At 35.9% G+C, this 11,268-nt stretch overlaps 2 protein-coding genes and 1 long non-coding RNA gene across 3 annotated transcripts; 2 read left to right on the top strand and 1 right to left on the bottom strand.

Moving 5' to 3' along the window:
* Positions 1-4,233: 4,233 nt before the first annotated feature.
* Positions 4,234-5,528, top strand: LOC125559079. The gene is made up of 2 exons (XM_048720961.1): positions 4,234-5,213; positions 5,407-5,528. Exon 1 carries the CDS (start codon positions 4,258-4,260, stop codon positions 5,209-5,211), a length of 954 nt encoding a protein of 317 aa, XP_048576918.1. The 5' UTR covers positions 4,234-4,257; the 3' UTR covers positions 5,212-5,213; positions 5,407-5,528.
* LOC116619171 lies at positions 5,261-6,468 on the bottom strand. Its single transcript, XM_048720962.1, has 3 exons — positions 6,197-6,468; positions 5,947-6,038; positions 5,261-5,836 (listed from the first exon to the last, which is right to left on the bottom strand). The coding sequence occupies exons 1-3, from the start codon at positions 6,359-6,361 to the stop codon at positions 5,401-5,403; spliced, it is 693 nt and encodes a 230-aa protein (XP_048576919.1). The 5' UTR covers positions 6,362-6,468; the 3' UTR covers positions 5,261-5,400.
* Positions 6,469-6,613: 145 nt separating this feature from the next.
* LOC125559080 lies at positions 6,614-10,146 on the top strand. The gene is made up of 2 exons (XR_007306332.1): positions 6,614-8,078; positions 8,453-10,146. It is a non-coding gene; the product is annotated as an uncharacterized LOC125559080 (long non-coding RNA).
* Positions 10,147-11,268: the final 1,122 nt, after the last annotated feature.

Here is an 11,268-nt window from a genome sequence, read left to right as displayed (position 1 = left end):
ATCAGTTCTCTTTCCTTTTTTTCATATCGTTTTAAATTTAATATCTATATTTCATCAGCTTAGCAAATATTATAGCTAGTTTAGCTGATCGTTTCCCATTTGAACAAGAAAAGGATTTAGAAGAACAATTTTACTTTACAAGTTGTTTCAGAAGTATTTTAAATGCATTCGAGATAATTTTCAAGAGCCAAAGAGTCAAACCACCTCTCTTAAAAGGTAAGCCTCTATTCCGCGGAAATGGCATTTTGGATCCAATGCTGTCACCAGAATGATACAATAGAAGTGACAAGAATAGGTATTGAACAGGACTGACAACGTTCCACACGAAAACAAAATCTCAAAACGTTATTAAAAAGTCCATCTAAGAATAGCATTGAAGTTGGGTATTTTATTTTGAGTTTAATTTCGTATACAAAACGGTGTCTCCACCCACTGTTTATTTCAGGTGAGGTCGTTTTGTTTTCTTAAAAGTGAGAGACCTTGATTATCAGGCTTCCAGTAAGTCATTCTTGTTCACGTTGTATAATAAGCATGGGTACCTTCCCGAAAAGCTGTTGACGAGAACGCCATATAAACATGACATTCTTTACATCACAGTTCGCCGTTTTTTGTTACCAGAATGATACAATAGAAGTGACAAGGATAGGTATTGACCAGAACTGCCAACGTTCCACACGAAAACAAAATCTCAAAACGTAATTAAAAAGTCCATCTGAGAATAGCATTGAAGTTGTTTATTTTATTTTGAGTTTAATTTGATATACAAAACGGTGTCTCCACCCACTGTTTATTTCAGGTAAGGTCGTTTTGTTTTCTTAAAAGTGCGAGACCTTGATTATCAGGCTTCCAGTAAGTCATTCTTGTTCACGTTGTATAATAAGCATGGGTACCTTCCCGAAAAGCTGTTGACGAGAACGCCATATAAACATGACTTTCTTTACATCACAGTTCGTCGTTTTTTGTTACCAGAATGATACAATAGAAGTGACAAGAATAGGTATTGACCAGGACTGCCAACGTTTCACACGAAAACAAAATCTCAAAAGGATATTAAAAAGTCCATCTAAGAATAGCATTGAAGTTGGGTATTTTATTTTGAATTTAATTTCATATACAAAACCATGTCTTCACCCACTGTTTATTTCAGGTAAGGTCGTTTTGTTTTCTTAAAAGTGAGAGACCTTGATTATCAGGCTTCCAGTAAATCATTCTTGTACACGTTGCATAATAAGCATGGGTACCTTCCCGAAAAGCTGTTGACGAGAACGCCATATAAACATGACATTCTTTACATCACAGTTCGTCGTTTTTTGTTACCAGAATGATACAATAGAAGTGACAAGAATAGGTATTGGCCAGGACTGCAAACGTTCCACACGAAAACAAAATCTCAAAACGTAATTAAAACGTCCATCTAAGAATAGCATTGAAGTTGGGTATTTTATTTTGAGTTTAATTTCATATACAAAACCATGTCTCCACCCACCGTTTATTTCAGGTGAGGTCGTTTTGTTTTCTTAAAAGTGAGAGACCTTGATTATCAGGCTTCCAGTAAATCATTCTTGTACACGTTGCATAATAAGCATGGGTACCTTCCCGGAAAGCTGTTGACGAGAACGCCATATAAACATGACATTCTTTACATCACAGTTCGTCGTTTTTTGTTACCAGAATGATACAATAGAAGTGACAAGAATAGGTATTGACCAGGACTGCCAACGTTCCACACGAAAACAAAATCTCAAAACGTTATTAAAAAGTCCATCCAAGAATAGCATTGAAGTTGGGTATTTTATTTTGAGTTTAATTTCATATACAAAACGGTGTCTCCACCCACTGTTTATTTCAGGTGAGGTCGTTTTGTTTTCTTAAAAGTGAGAGACCTTGATTATCAGGCTTCCAGTAAGTCATTCTTGTTCACGTTGTATAATAAGCCATTACCAAAAATCAGGGACAATATGGCGGCTATTTTTACGGCGCATGTCTGAAATGCCATTTAAAAATGGCCGATTATTTTCAAAGATTGTATGCAATGAAATTTGAAAAGCTCGAAATATAGTATTTATGCAAACTAATACAATTTTGCGGTCTTCTTAACTTATTTACCTGACTTCAATCTACTTACCAGGATTGGTTTTTGAGGCTTTCATGGAAGTTTTGATCGGGCAATATTATAGCTAAATATACCATAAAACTCTCCGTGGATTTTCTTCAAACTTGTAATAGTAGTTCACCAAATACATGAAATGATGTTGCAGCACATCGATGAATCGATTACGCGGTCTTCCCATGTTATCGAAGGCAGCATGATCTCGTGAAACAGCCATTTTTAATGGCAATTGATAATCATTTGGAACGGGCAAAACTCTGTCGAAGTCCCTGAATTTCATTCTTTAAGTATTGCTATCTGAATCTGAGGTACCGCGGTTTGTAGCTTGAGAAAAACCTCTGAAATCTTCGAGTAAATGCTACTAAACCACTTCTTTCTCCGCCATTTTAAGCCTATGTAATCAGGCCTAAAAGGTGCAAAAAAGATTCGTGGGGGTATAAGAGAGGCAAGAGAAAGTATAATAAATTATAATAAATTCGCCATGTAGGACGAAGTTATCAAGGCCAGTGTACTCATTGCATTCATGATCCTTCAAAACAATATCTAATATTTAGATTCTCGAATATTTTTGTACATTATATTGCTTTTTACTTAATCAAATAAATAATGGGATTCCTGTGGTTAATAAAATTCCAACACTGAGCTAGCAGAGCTAACTAAGAGCAACAAAATATGTCTGAGATTTTATCCGAATACTCTAAACAAGCAATAGATTGGAAATTAAAATTTGATTCAGAGATTAATCCAAGGAGTTCATTTGCTTATTTAACTGGAGAATCTGCAAAGCTATTTGAAGTTGCTTTCACTGTTAAGGTTCCATTTCCTTTGTTCAAAATATGGAATAATTTTTCAAAAAAAAGTACCTCAGATGGAAGCTGTTATAGTCTAACAGACCTGCTCAATGCCACAGTACCTGGACACTGTTGGGCTATTGCAAAGGGATCAAGTGGACGGTTGGAAGAAAATCTAAGAAGGGAAACTGGAAAAGTTCTCTCCCTCTATAAGAAGTGCAAAGGTGGAAGGAACAGAAGGGAACTGGATAAAAGATATGCAGAATTCAGTATCCTTTCAAAAGAGCTTGAATCTATCTCAAAGCTCAGAGATGAATATGAAGATGTGAATCTGGAACTTCAAGAATGGAAAAATAAATGCACTGATTTGGAGTTGCAGAAAAAAACACTTTTGGAAGAGCTTAAGCAAGTTCAACAAACAAATTGTGAAGAAATTGAAGTTTTAGAAGCACTAAATGAAGAACTCAAAGCTTATGCACTGGCATTAGAGGAAGGGGATGAAAAATTGTGTTGTTCTTCAAAAAAGATTTCTGAGGTTGGTACAAAACAAAAATCAAGAAAACTTAAACAGCTAAAAGAGAGAGCTCAATGTGCTCTCTGGTTCTCAAAGACATTTGGTCTGGACATTGCATCTATTGCTTTTAAAGATCAGAGTGATGATGGCAAAATATATACTTTGAACTATGATGAACAGGAAAAAAATAGTGATGAAACTCAAAGACTTACAGAGGAAGAGAACCATAGGCTTGAACAAGTATTGTTTCTACTAGACAAATTTTGTGTAAGTGATGAATGCTATCATGAACTCAGTTTCCTAACAAATGATATCCCTCGATCTTACCTCATTAAACAAAAGAGGGACAAGCTCAATTCTCTCTGCCACATTGAGAGGGTGCCTGGCCCTGACCCTGGTGCTCAACGTTCCTTTTCCTTACTGCTAAAGGAGGTCATATCAAAGTATTTGGATTCACACCCATCTTTTGATTTCACTAAAAATCCACTAAAAGTTAAAATAAGTGGTGATGGGGCAAAGATGTCAAGAACAACCAATTTTATGATTCTCTCTTTCTCATTGCTGCAGTCTGGTGAATACAATGCATCAAAAGGAAACCATACGATTGGAATTGTGAATGGACCCGAACAATATGAAACACTGAAAGTTTCATACAACAGTCTAATTAAGGATATTAATGAGCATGTGAAAGCTAAAAAAGTCACTTTGGGAGACAAAGAAATTCCTTTAGAGTTTTTTCTTGGGGGTGATTTGAAATTTTTGCTGCTTTCGATGGGTCTCAGTGGTGCCACTTCTGATTATGCTTGTTTGGATGTATAGTTCACAAGTCTCAGAGGTGGAATATGAAACATGAATCAACATACTACAACTCAGACACAATGAAAAGAACAATCAAATCACTTAAGGAGTGGTGTACAAAAAAGAAAGAGAATTATTGTTGTATCAACCCACCTTTATTTGAGATTGAACTAGATCATGTCATTCTGGATGAACTGCATATGATGTTAAGGATAACAGACAGGCTGACAGAAAATTTGATTATTGAAGTAATGGAAAAAGACAGCAAAGAAGATATGCACAAACCAAGAGGAGAATGTAAAGGCATAGGCCTTGATAAGCTAATTAAAGCAATTAATGACATTGGCATAACATTTAATGTGTGGGAAAAACTGAATGCAGATGGAAAATCAAGTAAGCAGAAAGACTGGACAAGTTTAGTTGGCTCTGACAAAAAAAAGCTGATGAAATTTCTTCCTGAAAAGCTGAAATCCATGAATATACTCTTTGATGAAACCAAGTCTGAGGTCATAAAGCTTTGGGAAGACTTCCATTCATTATACCTGCTGATATGCTGTGCAAATGCTGATGAAACTACACCAGATTCTATTCACCAAAAGGCCAAAGCATGGATAGAATTATTTTCCAAGCTTGGTGCGAAACGTGTTGGTTATGGTAATGACAGGGTGACCCCATACACGCATGCAGTTCCATACCACATACCCCAGTTTATCTTAAGTCATGGGCCAATCATACAGTTTTCAGGGCAAGGTGTGGAAAAAAACAACGATGATGCTAAGCGCATATACTACCAAAAGTCCAATAAATGGGATGCAGCTAAGGACATTCTGCTTTTGGAGTCTAGGCAAAAATCTCTAGAGCACCACGAAAGAGAGAAGAGAAAATATGTGAAGCGAAATGAGGAATGGTGGAATAGCAAAATTTTAGACTCAAGGAAAAGAAGAAGGAACACAGAATCAAATTATACTGCAACTACGAGTAACACTCTGGATGAATAAACATTATAAGTAGCAATAACAATGCTATTAATAACAACAGTACAATAAATTGTCATGTAAATAATTTTAAAACTATTCAACATTTCCTTGGTGATGTTATAACAATTTCTTTGTATATACATATATTATTCTATTGAGTCATATATTATTAAATCCTATGAATGATAAAAAAATATATTATAAAAAAAATCAAACAAACAAATTGTGCTGATCACAAGCTTTCCTATTTAAAGTTATAACTATTTTTTCTACAGGAGATGTTGGGCTCTTTTCTAATTTCCCACATGACACTATGTAGTAAGCTTTTGTGTATGAAAGGACAGTTTTGATTTTGATGGGGAAATCCACTGTAATTCCTTGTCCATGTTCATCCAGGAAGTAATACCAATACACTGGAAGGCCAAATCTTTTGAAATCAGATTTCTCATAAAACATAGACTTCTTGTCAGCAGCTAATTTACCACAGCCCTTAAATATGTATCTTACTATGTCATGATCAATACGGATTTCGGTGCTATGTACAGCTTTTACTGCCTTGGATTTCAAGATGCTTGTAATCCCCTCCAAAAACAAAGCTGATGCATTTTCTAGTCTTTCAGGTGTTATTACAGGGAATAGGTAAGATCTGAAAGTTCAAAATACATCAAAAGATCAGAAGCTATGACTTCCGGAATTTTTTATTAATAATATTTTTAAAAAAAAATCATTATTGAGGAGTTATTTCAGAATATTCACCTAATCAAAGCTTCTGTTAAATGATTCGCTGGCTCCCAAGTACTAGTCCAAATCGGCCAATTTTTCCACTTCACTAGGTACTCTTTATCCCCCTGTATCGAAACAAAATACAAAAATACAGCAATCAATGGAAATTCGGTGTACAATTCCTTTTGAAATCAAACCAAAAATGTGAGTTTTCAATTTATATTTTAACAAAATTGGGATTCTACTCAAATAAAAAGGTTTGCTCGAGCAAACTATCACTTACGTTTCTGGAGGTAATTCGCTGACTTATTATCCTTTCCACATCATATACCTTTGATCCACTTTTATACTTTCGTTTTCTTTGAAAATCGAAATTAAAATCGGCAGATGAAACATTATTCAGTGCTTTATAATCAATTCTTCTTGATCTCTGTCTTCCCTCCGCCATTTTGTTTTGGGTGAGCTGATATTCCGACGCATGCGCAGTAACGCCTAAATGAGACCGCTGTCAAAAAATACCGCCTGAACAAAATGTCCCTGATTTTTGGTAATGATGGGTACCTTCTCAAAAAGCTGTTGACGAGAACGCCATATAAACATGACATTCTTTACATCACAGTTCGTCGTATTTTGTCACCAGAATGATACAATAGAAGTGACAAGAATAGGTATTGGCCATTACTGCAAACGTTCCACACGAAAACAAAATCTCAAAACGTAATTAAAACGTCCATCTAAGAATAGCATTGAAGTTGGGTATTTTATTTTGAGTTTAATTTCATATACAAAGCGGTGTCTCCACCCACTGTTTATTTCAGGTGAGGTCGTTTTGTTTTCTTAAAAGTGAGAGACCTTGATTATCAGGCTTCCAGTAAGTCATTCTTGTTCACGTTGTATAATAAGCAGGGGTACCTTCTCAAAAAGCTGTTGACGAGAACGCCATATAAACATGACATTCTTTACATCACAGTTCGTCGTTTTTTGTTACCAGAATGATACAATAGAAGTGACAAGGATAGGTATTGACCAGAACTGCCAACGTTCCACACGAAAACAAAATCTCAAAACGTAATTAAAAAGTCCATCTGAGAATAGCATTGAAGTTGTTTATTTTATTTTGAGTTTGATTTGATATACAAAACGGTGTCTCCACCCACTGTTTATTTCAGGTAAGGTCGTTTTGTTTTCTTAAAAGTGCGAGACCTTGATTATCAGGCTTCCAGTAAGTCATTCTTGTTCACGTTGTATAATAAGCATGGGTACCTTCCCGAAAAGCTGTTGACGAGAACGCCATATAAACATGACTTTCTTTACATCACAGTTCGTCGTTTTTTGTTACCAGAATGATACAATAGAAGTGACAAGAATAGGTATTGACCAGGACTGCCAACGTTTCACACGAAAACAAAATCTCAAAAGGATATTAAAAAGTCCATCCAAGAATAGCATTGAAGTTGGGTATTTTATTTTGAATTTAATTTCATATACAAAACCATGTCTCCACCCACTGTTTATTTCAGGTAAGGTCGTTTTGTTTTCTTAAAAGTGAGAGACCTTGATTATCAGGCTTCCAGTAAGTCATTCTTGTTCACGTTGTATAATAAGCTTGGGTACCTTCCCAAAAAAACTGTTGACGAGAACGCCATATAAACATGACATTCTTTACATCACAGTTCGTCGTTTTTTGTTACCAGAATGATACAATAGAAGTGACAAGAATAGGTATTGGCCAGGACTGCCAACGTACCACACGAAAACAAAATCTCAAAACGTAATTAAAAAGTCCATCTGAGAATAGCATTGAAGTTGGGTATTTTATTTTGAGTTTAATTTGATATACAAAACGGTGTCTCCACCCACTGTTTATTTCAGGTAAGGTCGTTTTGTTTTCTTAAAAGTGAGAGACCTTGATTATCAGGCTTCCAGTAAGTCATTCTTGTTCACGTTGTATAATAAGCATGGGTACCTTCCCGAAAAGCTGTTGACGAGAACGCCATATAAACATGACTTTCTTTACATCACAGTTCGTCGTTTTTGTGACGTGTGCATCAGCGACAATGCGTGAGTAAAAGAGAGTCCTATACAAAACCATCCTCAAATGCTCATCCCTAGGATGCTGGAACCCACAAATTCACATCTGACAACAGCCTTGGACCCCAGTTAAGGTACATGCACTATAAAACTTGTAAATTCATATACACATCTTTTCCCGTAGGAATTAGTGTTGTAACCTTTAACATGGGTAAGTAGTAGACATAATCGACTTCCCGTGGCATGGGCGCTTTATTATCAGGGCGCTAATAAAAATACTTTAATTATCCTGCTGCTTTCAAGTATTGCTAAGTGTGAGAAATATAGTCTTTTTATCGACGTTGTTGTTCTTTGACATAATAATATAAATTAAAAGTTAGTCCTAGAAGTATTCAGTCCAAAACTGCGTTAGCGGAGAGGTAAAAAAAAAAAAGTTGACAAACGTTCTGAGTAGTTTTAGTTCGAGTGCATCCAACCAATAAGATTTATTATTTTGCCAATCGTCTAGGACTACCATGGGCCCACTGTATCAAGTTAAGCTGGAGCAAGATCACCGCAGACCTTCGCACTGCTACCCCTTGATGACATCGGCCTGAAAGTCATTTTCACGATCTTGGAATTGAACCACTTCCTAAAGAAAGTTCAAACTCAAAAGAAACCTAGCAATGGCAAAACAGAAACGCAATGTTTTTGGAGTTAAAACGACTCTGAAACTAACAGTGATAGAAAAAAAAAAGGAGAAGACGGCCCACCCTTGTCCAGCGTGAATCGTCCCCGGCTACACTCCAACAAAATAACAGAATACACCAGAAACCTCGTAAAACTGGCGGAGAACCCACTGGGTATACTGTTGGCCAAAGAAAGTCTTCTTCAAAGGAATTGACAAAATATAAATCAAACCGGACACCCTCCATGAAAGTAAAGAAAAGGACACGTCATCAGTTCAATAACAAGAAAAAGCGAAAGAAAGAGAAAAAACTTTGGGAAGCTAAAAAAGAAATACTAAAAATAGAAAAACAGAGAAGAGAAGAAAGAACACAGCGGAAGCAATCCCAGTTTTATATTGTACTAAAAGGAATTGGTTTTTACCATGAACTAAAAGGACATTGCGTATGGCAAATTGAGTACAGATATATTCATGGGAATATCGATAAATATAATTTACAAGTTGTTTCAGAAGTAGTTTAAATGCATTCAAGATAATTTTCAAGAGCTTAAGAGTCAAGTTTATGTATATATATTTTTGAAGAGAAAGATACGAATATGTATGATGACAAGCAAGTTATGTATAGAATAAAATTACGAATTTATATGCTCATTGTGGCAAAACATTTAGTCGAATTATCATGCTTTTTCAAAATTGGATGACTGATATTTCAACTCGAGGCAAGAGTTTTCTCAAAGGAAGGACGGCTGTTATAAAGGAATTTTTTGTCTATACAAAAGTCGTTTCTGACAGGTCAGTAAATCTATCCCCCAACACCAAAACAGAAAAAACAAACTCGCAACAATACACCTTTCTGGTGTAGAGAATTAAAGTTTAGTATTCCCCGAGAGATGGCTTGTTTTTATTTTCATTATAATAACCTCTCTCTCAAGTATCATATACTTCAATAATCCTTTTACTCATACCGCAAACATCCTTGCAAGACATCTTGCAGTGCATCACCAGGCCGCCCTTCAATCAAGCATAGAAAGTTTACAAGCTTTTTTTCTCCATATAAGAAGGTGTTGAGATGCAAGTTACCATTTTACTTTTTTGTAAAGAATAGTGACATTGATGTGAAGTATTTTGAAAGTTACCTAGCTGTAGCAACGCCTTGGACACATGAACTAGATTGTGTTTGTGGGACTTTTGAGATATTGCTTCAATTGGGTATACTATACTCGTAAGATGGCAACCGACACAGCTGTGTTGTGACGTCACGACTTTTGGGATCTTGCTTCGATTGAATATATTATACAGTTGAAGCTCTCTTAAGCGACCACCTTGGGAACTGAGAATTGTGGTCGTTAACGGAGCTGGTCTTTTACGAGAGCTTGCTCTCATAAGCGACCACTGGGCGCCAAAAACTTGAACAATAGGTGTTGGTCGCTTACGGGAGCTTAATTAAAATGCTGGAATCTAAACGTCACCGTGATAATAACGCTGTAATATTTTGGTTTATTGCTTGATTTTAAGACAAGGTATTTGACTTATCATGAGAGTGAGTTGTTTTTATTTAATAGCAATTAATTCTACGCAAAGTAGCTCGTTATGCTCGTTTATATCGACGACTTAAGCTTTTCGTCATGAGAATATCTTCTGTGTCTGCGAGGATCGCATGGCGTCTTGTGTTAGCCGATTTCTAAAGCACGCAACAAACAAGAGGATGGCTATTGTAACTGGAAAAAGGATAAATCGTGGAGCTGGCAATGGACTAGAGATTCCTTGCATTTATAAATTTTCTGGAGACAAATAATTGTCAATCCCATGGTTGAAATTGAAGTTAAGAAAATTGTAATTATGAAATTCTTTAATTGTTGCCTACTGGTTGCCCACATGGTTGCCAACTACACTTTATATGTGATTCCAGCAATCATTGGATATGATGTTTATCAGGCGTTGACTGATGTTGTAAAGCCAAAAATCATTGTGGTCGCTTACAAGAGCTTAAAATAAAAGAAAATCTCAGTTGGTGGTTTGAAATTGTGGTCGTTAACAGAGCTGGTCGCACAGATAAGTTGGTCGCTTACGAAAGCTTAGAATTACAGAGTTTATGTGACAATTAAATCAGTGATTCATGATCTTGGTCATTGTCCGAGCTGGTCGCTTACGAGAGCAGTCGCTCAGAGAGCATTTGAATAATATATCAAATTTAAATAGACTCTACAAAGCACCATTATTTCATAGACTCAACGTCCTTGACATATACAGCATAAATTCACTACAAATCGCAAGCTTTATGTTCTCCTATCATAACCAACTGCTACCTAAAAGCTTATAAATGCCTTTCTCATAAAAACCAAAATTTACACAATTATAATACAAGACATGCAAAAGACTATCAACCATACCACTGTCGTACTAACATTAAAATGTACAGTATACAATCTTTTACCAAGGTCCAAAAATATGATTTTCTCTCCCTAGAGAACTTCTGACCCTCCCCAATCTCCAGAGATTTAAGAAATCTCTAAAAAAAATAGGTGGTGGAAAATAGACAAGCTTGTTGACCCGTTCATACTGTATTGCTTTGTTTTCATTCCTAGAAGAGAAAGCCTATAATAGTTTCTCTAGGCTTCCTCGCCATTGTACATGTATTTAATTTTATTTTCAATTCC

Source organism: Nematostella vectensis, chromosome 13 (genome assembly GCF_932526225.1).
Source record: "Nematostella vectensis chromosome 13, jaNemVect1.1, whole genome shotgun sequence".
In the NCBI taxonomy this organism is placed as follows: domain Eukaryota; kingdom Metazoa; phylum Cnidaria; class Anthozoa; order Actiniaria; family Edwardsiidae; genus Nematostella; species Nematostella vectensis.
Note: the sequence above shows the minus strand (reverse complement) of the source record. Positions and strands in the feature narration are given on the sequence as shown.

What these genes read in the sequence shown, in the direction of transcription:
- LOC125559079 (XM_048720961.1), top strand. Translation starts at nt 4,258, where the DNA reads ATGAAACATGAATCAACATACTACAACTCAGACACAATGAAAAGAACA.
- LOC116619171 (XM_048720962.1), bottom strand. Translation starts at nt 6,361, where the DNA reads ATGGCGGAGGGAAGACAGAGATCAAGAAGAATTGATTATAAAGCACTG. An exon ending in AGCGAATTACCTCCAGAAAC is followed by an intron (nt 6,039 to 6,196) that starts GTAAGTGATAGT and finishes GTTTCGATACAG; the next exon opens with GGGGATAAAGAGTACCTAGT. An exon ending in TTAACAGAAGCTTTGATTAG is followed by an intron (nt 5,837 to 5,946) that starts GTGAATATTCTG and finishes TTGAACTTTCAG; the next exon opens with ATCTTACCTATTCCCTGTAA.